General features: G+C 35.5%; 1 protein-coding gene across 5 annotated transcripts in view; it reads right to left on the bottom strand.

The window, feature by feature from the left end:
• VAV3 (vav guanine nucleotide exchange factor 3) overlaps positions 1-15,895 on the bottom strand; it is a 436,513-nt gene that overhangs the window by 103,620 nt on the left and 316,998 nt on the right. For all 5 annotated transcript variants that reach the window (XM_033198397.1, XM_033198396.1, XM_033198399.1 and 2 more), the window contains one exon: positions 12,565-12,610. In XM_033198397.1, coding sequence (XP_033054288.1) covers positions 12,565-12,610 — 46 coding nt within the window. The remainder of the gene's footprint in view (positions 1-12,564; positions 12,611-15,895) is intronic.

Here is a 15,895-nt window from a genome sequence, read left to right as displayed (position 1 = left end):
AAGTGTAGAATCTCCACACTTTTTGAAATGAGAACATATCTACTGCATACTTCAAATAAAATAAAAGTTGAAATTTTCATACTGTGATGAAAAATTACTAAAACTAAAGCTCTTTAAAATAATAGTTCTAGTCTCACTCCCAGGAACAGCAGAGTAAATTAAGATAAGGAAGATTTGTAAAATTAAAGGAGACATATATATACAAAAGGAAATAAGAACAATGGGAGGAGCTACTCTGAACTCAAAAGGCAGAGCCACAGAATATTTTTCTTTGTACTTCTAAAAATCCTTGGGGAAGTTAGGCTTACTTTGTCATATTTTACCAAAAAAAAAAAAAAAAAACCTGATTATTTCAATATTAAGCACTTATATTTGTTTAAAGTGTAATTTCCTATCTATACAGAACATGTATTGTGACATGCTTTGCACAAGATCAATGGGAGGAGCTATTCTGAACTCAAAAGGCAGAGCCACAGAATATTTTTCTTCCTACTTCTAAAAATCCTTGGGGAAGTTAGGCTTAGTTTGTCATATTTTACAAAAAACAAACAAACAAACAAACAAAACTGATTATTTCAATATTAAGTACTTATATTTGTTTAAAATGTAATTTCGTAGCTATATAGAACATGTATTGTGACATGCTTTGCACAAGATAACTTACAATTTTAGCAAGCCATGTGTATAAGAAAGCACAAAACAAAAAGTACACAATATAATTGTGGTTGTTATACAACAACAAAAAAGATAAATTTAGACTGGGTGCAGTGGCTCACACCTGTAATCCCAGCACACTGCAAAGCCAAGGTGGGAGGATAACATGAGGCCAAGAGTTTGAGACCAGCTTGGTCAACATGGTGAAATACTGCCTCTACTAAGAATGCAAAAACTTAGCTAGGCATGGTGGCACATGCCTGCAATCCCAGATACTTGGGTGGCTGAGGTACGAGAACTGGTTGAACCTGGGAGGCAAAGGTTGCAGGGAGCCAAGATCGTGCCACTGCACTCCAGCCTGGGCAACAGAGCAAGACTCTGTCTCCAAAAAAAAATTAAAAAAAGATAAAAGATAAATTTAGATTCCGTAAAATCTTGTAATATAAACCCTGAAAAACATTTTCGTGTACATTTGGAATTAGTCACAGAATTAAAATCTATTTCTTAAACAAAAATAAGTTAAATAAATAAAATAAGTTATTACTTAAAAATAAGTTAAACAGCCAGATGCTACAAAAATTAAACAATAAAATTAGAAGTAGGTGCTTAATTAAAGTCAGAGGAGGGAAAACTTTCTAAGCATAAAAGCAGTAAAAGAGACCATAAATAAAATGTCTGTAACTTTGACCCCTGGTAAATTTAAAACTTTATATAGAAACAAATAAGTCAGAAAAAAACATAAAAATATTTTCAATAAATGTAAGATCGATATCTCTCTCACACACACATATACTCTTACAAGTAATTTAGAAAAGCACCAAATCTTGAATAGAAAGAAGGGGGAAGCATAAGAGATAATTCATACAAAAAAACACAAATATCCAAAAATATTAAAATAATCTATCTCACTAAAAATCAAGGAAGTTCATATTATGGTATCAACTACTATGATATGATAGTAAGATACTATTATTTTCCTATCTAATGACTTATAGTGAAAAGAACAATACAAGGTTGGTGGGCATAAAATAAGACATATTTTCATACCCAAATAATATGTGGGGATATAATTCAATGTAATATTTCTAAAAGGTAAACTTGGCAACATCTACATCCAAAATCTAGGAGTTCATATGCTTTGACCCAGATATTATACCTCTATGATGCCATTGTTAAATAATAATCAGTCATATGGAAAAGTATGTTCATGCATAGATGTTTCTCAAAGCATTTATAAAAATAAAATTTAGAAAGACTAATGTTCAACAATAAATTATACTAAAACCCACTTCCTCTTTTCTGAACAGTATTTAATGATTCAAGATTCAAGTATGGCTAGGATGATCTTTTCAACCAGTCCTAGCTGCCCATGTGGCTCCTCTGGATAAAACCCTTCCAAAGGCTCAATCTGTTCTTCAGAATAAAGTCCAATTCCTTGATGTGTATCAACCAAGATCCTGCCTTGGTTTTCCTTCCATTCTCTTCATGAATGGCTCTCCCGCTCCAACCCTAACCATCCTGTGCCTTCTCCAACTCAGGGCCTTTCTTGGAGTTGTTCCCTCTGCCTGCAACCCTCTTCTCTCCATTCAGATGCCGTTGATCCCTGCTCATATCCTGGATTCCAGGTTAGACATCATTTCCTGATGCCCACATATCTAAAGTCTATGCCTCTTTCAAGCATTCCCTCTGTATCTCCCTGATCTCAAATCTTCACCATTACCTTTGCTCCAGGACATAGGGAGCTGTGTGAGGGAAAACGCATCTTGTTCATTCTTGTACACTTAACACAAAGTCAGTATACTTGCCAAACAGTTGAGAGAATAAATGAATCAACAAATATGCTCAATTAAACAAAATTAAGTGATAAAAGGAGAATATCAAACTGGAAACACAGGCATTTAATAAACATGTGGCTGCACATAAAAAAGAAACATATGAGGAAAAAAGTGTATAACAAAAGTATAAAGGGTGATTAGCTGAGTGAGAGGATTATAGGTAATTTGTCCAGAGAACTTTTCCTATACTTCCTTATACTTCCCGAATATTTTACAATAAACTTTTCAAAATGCAAAACTCTAGCAAAGAAGCTCGTGTTATTTTTTAAAAAGTGCATGCTGCCTCATTTTTAAATAATACGTGGAGGACAAATATCTATTGTACTTCTGTCACCACTGCAGTTATCCAAAACCCAACACTGCAAAATAATCTGAAGGTAGTTTTTCAGAACTGCATGATATTTAAAAATTATACATTGATTTAAATAGTTAATTCCTTAAATAGCTTTTAAAAAATTCAACTGCATTCAAGTTTAATATTTAGACTGCCAGAAATTATTCTTTCCATTTCCAAACTGTTAAGCAGAGTGAGTTCTGCTGAGTGTCATCCACATGGCGTGTTTCAGTGCCAGTGTCTACAGTTGCTTGTTTCAGAACCTCTAATTAGCTGCCTTATCTTCTGGTAGGGATTCTTCTGGTGCTAAGTTTTAATCGCCCAAATTAATTGAAGTACTGTAGCAATTTCAGATTAACATTTTCAAAATTAACAATGCATAAAATAAAATCACCCATAAATCTTCTTGGTAACAGCAGTCACTAATGAACTCTGAAAATCAGACCAGATCCCACTGCTAATTTGCACAGAACTGTAGCTAGACCATAGGAAATAAGCTTTTCTCTGTCCAAAGCTTGACATAAATAAAATATACAGAAGGTGTCTAGAAGGATAAGGTCTCTAAAGCCAAATATGCTGCAATTAAGTTTGGCACCCACAGAGTGCTGTGTGACCTTGGTTGAAGTACTTAACCTCTCAGAACTTTGGTTCCCTCCGCTGAAAAACCCCAATGATCCTCGCCTCCTGGTATTAACATACTTAATCCCTTCCCTGAATGTGGGTAGCTAAAAGAATATGGCAAAGGTGATGGGATGTCACTTATGTGATTATATTATACAACATTTTAATGTCCATCTTGCAAGGAAACCCTATCACCTTCTTGGTGTACATATTCTGATGAAGCAAGCATCCATGGTGATTAGGTCCATGTAGTAAAGAACTGAGGACAGCTTCTGGCCAAGTGTTCTAGGTCATAAGGCCCTCAGTTCAACAGTCCAAAAGGAATGGAATCCTGCCAAAAGCAGTGTAAGTGAGTTTGGAAGTGAACCTGTCTCCAGTTGAGCCTTCAGATGAGATCCAGCCCTGGCCGACATCTTAAGTGAAGTACTGTAAGAAACACTGAAGCACAGAACCCAACTAAAACATGCCTCGATTCCTGATTCACAGAAACTGAGATAACATATGTGTGTTGTTTTAAGCTGCTAAATCCATGGTAAATTGTTACATAGTAATAGAAAATACAGGTATCTATATGTATCAATAACCACTACCATCATCATAATTTTCAGAGCACTTAGTATGTGCTAAACTTGGTTGATACTTTATTATCTCATTAAATCTTCATAATAATACTAGGAGATGGCTGCTACTATTACTTCCATTTTAGAGATGATAAGCAGGTTTATTTGCCTAAGATTACATAACTAGTTAGTACAGGGGCAGGACACAAATCCAGATCTGTGCCACTGCAGAACCCTCGGTCTATACTACCACGCAGGGCTACTGCTGGAGATTAAAAGTGCTGTTATGCATGAATATGTTTTATGTTTAATACAGATAAAATTTAAAAAGATCTTTCCTTCTCTTTCTTTCCTCATTACTCCTTTATTGCTGTGAAGCAGGCTGTGACTTAAATTTAATGCCTTAAGAGCTGTATTATCTGGCTCTCCCACATTCTTACCCTGACCTTTCCTTTAAGGATGGCACCTTTCTTCAATTCTGTCGCCACAAAACATGCTGTGTTAGGTTCTGCTTCCTCGGTTCTCTAATCAAATAAACCGATCTATACTAACATGTGAGTAGACAACAGTAGAAAAAAAGGATGATCACTGTCTAAAAACAGTGAGGTACCATGACAGGGCTACAAGAAGATCAAATATGTGGCAAGAAAATTATTGTTTTCTTTTATCACTGCAAACTAAAAGCTTCCAGTTGGAATAAACCTTTGTTCGGAATCTCCAGTTCCTATTTTAGGTTCACTTCTCCAGATCAACCATTTTGGATACCAGAGAACTATCAGAGGATCCTACATCATGGAAAAAGGACAAGGTAGGAGAGGTGGAAAACCTAGCCACAGTATGCCCAAGGATGAAAACTGTCTGAAACTTGTTGCACACAATAATAGATGTACATTATAATCTGAGAAAACCAAGCTTCTCTTTCCTCTCTCCTATTCATTTGTAAACAGAATTACAGAAAACAAATTCCATGTGGACAAGCTAGTTCAGTCCCACTTCCCATCTCAGAAGTGAGCACAGAAGCCAGGATAGCCAATCAACAGAGCACCCTGGCTGCAGTGATTGCTTCAGAGAAGAGCACATGGTCTAGGCCAGGCCAATTAAAGCCTTCCTTGGGATTCTGCTGGATTTACTGAGAGAAAGGTGTTTTATTTTCTCTGAATTAACCAGCTGTGGGGACAATGTACACGAAAGTTGCTAACTGACAACTTTGCCTCCACATGAGAAAAATCTCTGTGAGGTGCATGTTGACAAGAAGCCAACAGAGGAGAAAGGAGAACTGAGACACAAAAAGAAATTGAACCCTAATGATATCAGCTGGTGTCCCTGGATCCATCTCTGCCTGAAGTCAAAATGCTTTGGAATTCCCAGTTACCTAAGTCAGGAAACTCTCAATTTTTTTTTTTCCTAAGCTAGTTTGAAACAGGTTTTTGTCACTTGGTAATCAAAAGCATATTGGTTGGTATATAATTGAACAGATCCAAACCTAGGAACAGACTGATAACTTCATTCAAACATATGTAGTTCTAGCAAATTTACCTTTACTGATGTCTGTTCTAGATATTTTGTTTCCTTGTCCTGTGTCCTTCAGTTTGCAAAAAATTCTCCCTCATCTGCCTTCACAGTCAACCAGATCATTCATAAGCTATACGACACACTTTGGTAGTTCATCACGTACTATACAATACTACTTTGACATGTTATGTTTGTATGTCTTAACTCTCCAGCAAAATTCCAAGCTCCTCAAAGGCAGAGGAACTTCCACGTATTTCTAATACCTATACAGAAGAAAATGAATGAGTCTCAGAAGAAAAATGATCCATTAAAAACAATTATAAGAACCTGTTTTTCTTTTCTTTTTTTTTTTTTTTTTTTTTTTTGAGGCGGAGTCTCGCTCTGTCGCCCGGACTGGAGTGCAGTGGCCGGATCTCAGCTCACTGCAAGCTCCGCCTCCCGGGTTTACGCCATTCTCCTGCCTCAGCTTCCCGAGTAGCTGGGACTACAGGCGCCCGCCGCCTCGCCCGGCTAGTTTTTGTATTTTTAGTAGAGACGGGGTTTCACCGTGTTCGCCAGGATGGTCTCGATCTCCTGACCTCGTGATCCGCCCGTCTCAGCCTCCCAAAGTGCTGGGATTACAGGCTTGAGCCACTGCGCCCGGCCTTTATTTTCATTCAAATTAAAAATTTAGAAATCAACTTGATTTGAATAAACCGAAAGATAACTAATTGCCAATATGAGTCATTTTGACAGAAATTGCACAAATAGCACTCCAGGGTTCTAATTAATTTGATAATAATCTTGCTATTTGTACACAGAACTGTAGTATAAATAAGATGATAAATTAGATTAAGAATTACTTTATCAATGTCCTCTCCTGAAATCAATTGGATATCATTTGCATCAAATATTTTTATAGAAAGTCAATATGTTTTGACCCAGTTAGTTCCTTTCATTTAAGTTACTTCAGACCTAAGTGCTGAAACAAAATTATCTGCCTCTCAGAGGTTGCTGGCCCGTAAGAAATTACTGAATTTTCTGTATCTACTTAGCATTACATGGCATATCCTCCCTTTCCTGAAATGGAATGGTATTTAACCAGCATAACCATACCTATGGCAAAGGAAGTCCACTCCATATCTGATGTTGTAAGTAGGGAACAGTTTATTGTGAAAAATGTTTGAAGTAACTCACTAGGTTCATTACTTCTTTTTCAGGATTTTCTTCTAAATATTTAATAGATACACTATCTTCTAAAACATAACTACTACAATAATATAAATTGTTAAAAGTGCATAAATGGCCCAGAGTAGGTTCTAAATATAATTCAAACATTCTATTATTTCAGTAGTCATATTACTATTGTGTATTTTCCATCTAAAAGCACCCCCATGCACATCTCCAGATATTCACCTCACCTTTGTTCTGATTCTGAAGGTGCCTGACCAGTATAAAAGTCGGGCTTGGCAAGGCATGCACAGACCTGCCAGACAACAGCAGTAGTGATCCTTTGTGAACTCAGAATGAGCCCTGAAGGGGAGAAATAAACCCTCCTCCAACCAAGAAAGATGTGAGCAAGGGGCTGTGGTGCTCATTTCAGAAATCTGTTATTGCGGTAAAGCGAATGAGAAAGGTATCCTGAAAATAACTACAAGAAGATCAACTGTCCTAGTGCAAACTAGTCTTATTGTCCATGGTTTAATAGAAGCTTGAAAAGAAGTCAGCTGTTTTAAAAACCAGAGCATGCTCCTCAGCATTTGTTCACAGCTTGGATTTCTCATTTCTCTGCAATGAATCTTAATCACTGGGTTTACTGTCCCAGTTTTTTCAAGTTCATTTCTTTCAATGTGAAATATATGTTTACACATTTATAATGATGCTCCCAATATTTAGATTAAGATTTATATTTGATGAGAAATTAGTTTTGGAGGTGATAGAAAAGACAGAAGCAGGTTTGACTGATTAATATGGAAATATTCTAATCTATAGAAACTTTGCTATTTATTATAGACAAAAGCTCATGTACTAAAACCTTCAGGCATATGCATTTGTCTCCCTCATAAAAAAGAAAAGAGATGAAATGTATTTTTAGATAAGTGCATTTAAAAACACTGTGTTGCTATTTTTCTCAATGCTTTCTATTTGGAAACAAAAATATAAAATTTCTCTATTGAGCATATTGATATTACATTTAAAAGCAAATCTAAAAGAAAGCAACAATTTTGTTTACACTTGGAATAAATTTCACAATCCTTTGAAATTAAAACACCAAAAACAATGGTATTAAATTGTAATTCAATACAATAAACCAGTATAAAAAATTTATTTATATAAAGGAAAACATTCATATGTAACCCAGCTTAAAAGCAATTTGAGACATTTATCTTTCCCAATTTGTTTTGCTTTCTTGTATGTATTGTGTAATCCTAGATCTTTTTATATGTTTATCAAACTACTCAAACTATTTTAAGACACTGCTATACAGTAATAAATCTGCATAAAAATAGTATATAACATTAAAAAATTTATATGTACATTTATAGACATGCATTTATGCAATCAGAACTTTGTGTGTGTATCTATTCCTTTCCTAGGAAGAATATAAATTCTCTGTGGAAAGGGGCCATGTTTTATAATTAATGACAATCCTGTCCTTAATGTCACATTAAGAAATGAAATTGGTAATGAAAGAAAGATTTCTTAGATTCCTTTCTTCACACAAGAACAAATAAGAATGGCGTTATATGTCAATCCTATCCACCTGAAAGAGGAAGTGACCATCTTTGAACGTGTCTCTGCTACGAAACAGTAAGACATCTCCTTGGTGAAGAAGAAAAGACAGTTTTTCTAAGCCACATGCATCTCTTTGTAATCAAGAGTTTAACAATGAGCATCTGAGAAACAAGAGTTGTCAGAAAGGACTCTTATCAATTTGACCATTATCTATTCATTTATTACTCAAGGTTATCACAAAGCACAAGAGTAACTTAAGATCAGAAAGGGTGTAAGCTATTTAAACATTTCCCATCTACTCCACATAATCTTTAGGCAGCACAACACAGAATGATGGCCTGAAGTGTTTAAAAGCTAGTGACTGCAGGCTTAAATGCAGGATGCTATGAGTTCCACAAATATAAGACAATTTTGCAATAACCTAAAAACATGGACCCAGTGAAAACAATACATGCCCTGGTATACAGATTTGCCACACGCAAACTGAAATTAATCTAGTGTCTCCTGCACTGAGACAAAAGGAAGTTTTTAAAGCTCAGAATTAAAATTTAATTAGTAACTTTGCCCTTGAGTGCCACTTTAGGTGAAAAATATTACATCAGTGCTCAGATTTTCTTGAGATTTATGATCTCATGTTCTTGAAAAAGGCCTAGCACCTCTGTGTTCCTGAAATAATTGATATATCTGTTACAAGTGTTTTTTTCCTGATACCAACATCTGTCTTAGGAAGAAAAGTACAAACTGATGAAAATTCCCTGCTATATTTAAGAAATCCAAAAGAGCTACCAGAATTTGCATCTAATTCATTACTATATTTATAAAAGAAGTCAAGATTATAAGTTGATACATTTATTAGCACACATTAGAAGACGCGAAAAAATAAGGAGCAAAGCCATTTGCAAATATTGTCTATAAAGATTAATCACAATTATTAATAAGGAGTGAGTGATTTAAATGTGCTAACGAGCTACAATGCAAACCTATAGTTCACCTCTTTCTTGGATTTGAACAAACCCCACAATATATGCTTTCAATACTGGGAGTTTTTCTTTGTTTCTTTATTGCAATAACAAACAGTAATAATTTCACCAAAAAAAACTCTCAACTATCACAATTGACTATGTTAACTGGTAAACATAAGCAAAAGATCATGAACGCCATTAGATTAAGGGGGAATAACAACAAATCTGAAAATGACTGTGTATATAGTTTTTTGTTTCAACAGAAATTCATCACAAAATTCAGGGTCTGTTTAATATCTTTCTCCTTCACATGACAAAATGTCCAATATTAAAGAACATGCTCTAACATAAACTAGTTAATATAGGAATTGCTATACTTAGCATTTACTATATACTGGGCACCTTTGAAAGTACTTTACATGCTCTTCTGTTTCTTGAGATAAGGTCTTGCTCTGTCACTCAGGCTGGAATGTAGTGGTGCCATCACAGCTCACCAGAGTCCCAAGCTCCTGGCTTCAAGTGATCCTCCCACTTGGCCTCCCAAAGTGCTAGGGTTACAGGAATGAGCCACCATGCCTGGCCTACATATATTAGCTCACGTAATGCTCACAACAACGTTGTAAGGTAGGTCCTCTTATTAATTTCCTTTTACAAATGAGGAAACTATGGCACAGAGAGAGGAGGCAAACTGCCGAAGTTCAAACAGCAAGGAAACAGATAAGGCCAGTCTCAAGCCCAGGCAACATGGCTCAGAGCCATGCTTCCCACCACTAGACTATGCTGTGTTTCATTAGTGCATCAGCAGGAGTAATTTAAAAAGAAAGAATGCCAATGAATACATAAAAAACTGTATCATCACTTATTCATGTAGCATTTATTAAGCACCTACTACCCATTAGACTATGCATTAAGTTCCTTTCCAATGCAAAAGGGCTATGGAGAATATATATAATATACCTTTGAACATGGCTCTGAAATTTGGACCTGGTGAGGTGGTTACACCTGGCCTCCTAAACTCTTTAATCAGTTGCTTTTATAAGCCACTTTAAGTGAGGCCCTACAAAGTCATGTACTGGCACTTGGAGATGTTAAGTAAATTAACTATAGGATAAAAAAATCAAATGAACTTCCATGGTAGAAATACTAACAGCAAATAATGCATCGTGGAAGCAGTTTGTCTATGCAGACTCAACTTTACTGATCCCTTGTTTAAATATTTTGTCTGAAAATCTCTAAACAATAGCCACATAAGGATCAAGGCACGCTGGTCATCAAGCAAGGGTTAACTTTGAACAAAGAAGCTTTGCAACTAACCAGCAGAAAGAGGCAAAGATGCAAAAGTCAAGCAACTTTAAATACATAAGTCAAGCCTAAATCAAAATACAGCTGTGGGAAGAAATAGCCTTACTATATCAGCAGCTTCAACAGGCAAGATCATCAAGTGTTTGCTTTATTTCCAAAAATATGGAAAAAGGAAAAATACACTCACATACATTTATCATACCTAATGGAAAACTATTACCTACAATCTTTTTTTTTTTTTTTTTTGAGATGGAGTCTCACTCTGTCGCCTAGGCTGGAGTGTAGTGGCAGGATCTCAGCTCACCACAAGCCCCGCCTCCTGGGTTCTCGCCATTCTCCTGCCTCAGCCTCCCATATAGCTGGAACTACAGATGTCTGCCACCATGCCTGGCTAATTTTTTTTTTTTTTTAGTAGAGACGGGGTTTCCGTGTTGGCCAGAATGGTCTTGATCTCCTGACTTCATGATCCACCCACCTCAGCCTCCCAAAGTGCTGGGATTACAGGTGTGAGCCACTGCGTCCGGCCACCTATGTTCTTACAAACATAACATACAACAGCATTTCTCCTGTAAGTTTATTCTTCATGAAATTCTAAAGTCTTTGGACAAATAGAAAAACAAAACAAAACAACAACAACAACAACAAAACTGTACCCATGCAAAGCCATCACCTTTAGGATAAAGGAGTATAAATTTGTTTTATTGTTGTTCTACTTTGCCATATTTATAATCTGTGAATTTACTAATCTAAATAATGTAAAGGATTCTAGAAAATTTTAGCTATAAATTGTTGAGTCAAATATGTTCCTATTGACACACTACAAATATAAAAATGCATTTCCCTGAGGGGAGAAGAAAGAAAAAATACATTTAAAAAATAAAATTTATAAAGGTTAAGTAATTTTTCTGAAATAGCAATACTATAATTCACACAAAATAAGACAAAGATATTATGTTCACAGTCATATACCTCTACTAAATATAATAGAGAAAGTCACTTCTAAATATTGCAGGGAGTCCTCTGCAAAGGATATTGTCTTGGGAAAGTTAGAACTATTAAAAAGTAAACCAGAACCCTTGTTTTTTTAATGGCTTCAAATATGTTCTGTAGTTAAAAGATTTAAATTAGTCTCAGGACACAAGTGAGGCAATTTCTAGCCAGAGGCAACAAAGCTCCTATAAATCTTAAACAGCTCATAAACTGGCAAGGCTACCATGGGTGTGGTTTCAGTTATAAACTATAATGCTTTGAAAACTAAACTTTACAACTAGCTGAATACCACTTATGATGGGAAAACAAAATGAAACACATAGTCCAGGTTATTTTCCAGCAAAGCTACTCTATTTTTCTAGTTTCCCTTGGTGTATTACCAAGTTTGTGTATTTGGAATCCTTTAACTGTGAATACCTTTTACTCACAACAAAAGGATCACATACATAAAAAGTCTTTGGTAATTAAACTGTGGAAGGAAGGCATTGCATAATAGATGAAAAATAATTATGCTAACATAATGACAGGGCAAATCTCACAATGCTAAATAGAAAACAACTGAACGTTTTCTGCAGACAAATAATTGGTCTCGAGAGGAAACTTGTCACAAAGTCCCCCCAAAAATGCTGCTATTATAAAATAGTATAGATACAGAATTAAAAAATTTTCTTCAACAGGGGGTGGGTACCAGTTGCCTGGTTTATCCTTTCCCCTACTTACTTAGAAAACAGTAATTTTTTAAGTGCCAGCTAGCTAGTTGGTTTCTTATTGGATTTACAAAGGAACACAGGGAGGGTGCTGGATTTGTGAGCATTAACCAGGCACCCTGAGGCTGTTCAGTAAGCAAAGAACCAGCTCAACTGCTGACTGTGGAAAGAGTGCAAGGCTGGTGGTTGCTAGTAGTTACTCATCCTGTGAATGATTTACATGTTAGACCATGACCTCCTGGTCACACATTATACATCAAATTATGAGGAACAAAGGCCAACAATACGCCTGACTTTCCACAGCAATTCCCATATACTTTCATAAGCACTTAGCTGAAGCCATGATTATGGGAGGTTTAATCAGAAACACACCTGGATCCACTTGTTTGGGAGTTCTTCGCAGTCCATTGGTCCGTTTCTGTGCAGAAAAGCAAAACAAATATGTGTTGGTAATTTTGCACTATTAAATTATATTGCTATTGGCACTTTGGAAAGCAAATGAATGTTGCACATTTTCCAGTTAAAAGCATGACTAAATTTGATTACAGTATGATTTTAAAGTTTATTTTTATAATTTAACCTTTTTGTTTTTCTAGTAAGTCTCCCACTTGTATATCATTACACTTGATAAGTCGTTGGTACCTTATAACAGTAAGAAAAAAAAAATTCTTTTTGGTTGCCAACTCCAAATATTGGGACTAAATTTTTTAGGTCATAGTGACGATGGAGAGAACAAAGCCCAGCAGCCACCTTGGTTAGAATATGTTCCCAGCCAAGACATATGAGCAATAGCTTTAAACTGATCTCCTAAAACTCTAATTCAGCTATTTATGGGGCCTCACAGACCAGACTGAAGAAGGTATACAACCTCAAAACAAAGATCTGAAGCTCTGATTTTAGCTAACACTTAAATGAGAAAAGTGTTTTAATTATAGACCAGTTGTATCTGAACACTTTAAAAAACAAAACAGACATGTAGTTTGTGAATCATAAAAATAAATTCTTATTATAGAAAATAAATCTGTAAGAAAACAACTTTGCATTACAAAAATTACAGATGAGATACAAAACAAGAGATTTTAAATCTATGAAAATGCATGGTTACATATTTTATTTCTTAAGCATTAAACTCATTCCCACCTAATAACTCCAGCAATCTCACTAATTAAGAAGGGCTTGATTTCACTTCTTTATTATGCAACTGGATGAAATGCTTAGTCTATGACTATCATACAATCTAGATTTTCATCAAAGCAATATTTTCTTTTTGTATGTGTTGGGGTTTGTATCTGTGTGTTTCATTCACACAGATTCACAAATGACTTGGTTTCATTCAGAGCACACTTGGCTGTGCTAAGCACACATTAGCCATGGATTTCTCTCAGGGTTCTTTCTGTTGTTTTCATTCACAAGTGAAATGGATGAAATGTTTTTTTTTTTTTTTTTCCAGCCTTCCTAAGGGCCTCAAAGTCATATCCAGCAGACTCGCAGGATTCTCAGGTGAAAGCAAATTGGAGAAATTTTTAAAGTGTGATTTTTGTTTTTACCCCAACTACTTTCAACATGGATTTGTAAAAGACTGCTAGGATCATTAAAATCAGCATTGAAGCTATGTTGAGCAAGATGGATAGCTGCACTAGAAGAGCTATAACAAGAGTCATCGTGAGTGAAAGGAAAATTTTGCTCTAGATTTGTTGGTAGCCAAGGCACAAAAATTGGAAGCATGATGAGTTATAGACTCATGTCTGATAATATGAAAGAACACTAATTTAAAGAAAACTGAAATTTTATAATTTAGAGGAACTCTATATAATTCTGTATATACAACATCGAACAACACAAAACTGACAGTATTTTCAACAGGAAATTATTTAATGACAGGCAACTTGCTATTTACTTCCTACATATCCCATCATCTTCTTAATGCACTATAGAAGCTGTCTTTCTTCTGATCTTATACCTTCTACTATCAAAGTACTAGGAACGCAAAAAAGGAATTTAACTCTTTGGTTTGATTCCTAGAATCCCTAAATTAGTCCCATGTAGGAACTATAAACTTAAAATGTGAAAAGGGGACCCTGACTTCAAGAGCAACTCTGTATTCTTATACTTTGAATTTAGAATTAAAATAGGCTACACATTGCAAGTATTAAGAGAACGGATTCTGGAATAATATTCACTAAGTTCAAATTCAGTTTGAACACAAACAGTTAAGTTTATATCTCTGTGTCTGTTTTCTCATCTATAAAATGGAGACAATACTAAGCACCTACTTCATAGGTTTTGTGGTGAGAATTAAATGAGTTAATTTACCTTAAATGCTTGGAACAGTTACAGCCACATGGTAAGGATTATTAAGTGATATTATTAGCTTTTTGTTATTTTAAATGTTTAAATTCACACAAAGTAATTCTACTCTGTTGGTGTCTTACTACTTAGACTTTAGGTTCTTCCTCCTGAAAATCCACTGAAAATCAGTCACTCTGAAAACAGAAACCTTTCTACAGGAAGGGTGTGCAGTGGAATAAACTATGATCTGGTGTATTTTAAAAATAAACATAGGAGGAATTTTCAGCTCCCTAAACCAAATGCAATTGGAGAGGCTAAGATTTTTTTTATACTTTAAAAGAACCTAAAAAGTATTTTATATTGAAAACCTGGAGATGTTTAACAGATCATATTTTGAACAATTTTAAAGTGCAAATTTCATTTGTCATTCTGTCATCTCTGTGCCTATAATTCCCCTCCCCAATCTATATTCTCAAAAGTCTAGGACGGAGCTGGACAGGCCCTCGTCCCCAGCAGGAAAAGAATGGAAAGGAGGAGAGGGCATATCTAGCAGCCACTCCTGGAGCTCTCAGTTACAGCCTCACACACTATGAGAATCAGTCTCCAGGACCTTCCCAGTTTCCTTTGATTTACCTAACAGTGTGTTTGTGTGGGGAGGGATCAAACAAACTCAACTCTGTAAGCACTTGGCAGTTATTTCTTGCCTCATTATCTATTACCTTATCTTTCTTTACTTCTTAAAAATGGATTTAAAGTAACTAAATATGTATGCAATGATAAACTTGCTTCTTGGAGCCAGAGGAGCTTTCCGAAGGTTCACTCCAGAATGGGATGTGAGATGAACAGCCCAGGTAGGGTTATGGATGCCCCACAGATCCTGTGACTAGTGAAAACTGACATACCTTTCAAATAAAGTGCAAAATTAAAAATAAAAAATTCACAATCATAACTATTGAAAGGCAAGCAGAGAAGGCCTATAAACTGGTACATGGAGGGAAAGAAGGTCTTCAAGAGAGGAGAAAAAATAAAAATCACAGAGCTTACAAATTACGGAAGTGCTTCATTATTTACTTATGAGAAGATTCCTGAGCAGAATACAATCATCTGCCTTGGAGAGTGAACACACCTGGTATGGGGTGAGAGCTGCTTCTTAATATTAGTTTGTTATACTGCTCCCTTAAAACAAACTCAAGTTTCCAAATGGATTGACTAGCCTCAGAGCTTACTATAATCCTCCATCCACACAAAATAGAGATTTTTAGTACAGTGACACAGTAAATAAAAATTACATTGATGAGTGAAACAAGTCACTAAAAAACTGATATCATATATTTTAAAAAATCAATGTGAAAATTAATTCCTTGCGTCATAGGCTTACGTGTAATTTAAAAAGTATAAAATTGCCTGTGAGAAT

Source organism: Trachypithecus francoisi, unplaced genomic scaffold, assembly GCF_009764315.1.
Source record: "Trachypithecus francoisi isolate TF-2019V2 unplaced genomic scaffold, Tfra_2.0 Lachesis_group5, whole genome shotgun sequence".
NCBI classification, from domain to species: domain Eukaryota; kingdom Metazoa; phylum Chordata; class Mammalia; order Primates; family Cercopithecidae; genus Trachypithecus; species Trachypithecus francoisi.
Note: the sequence above shows the minus strand (reverse complement) of the source record. Positions and strands in the feature narration are given on the sequence as shown.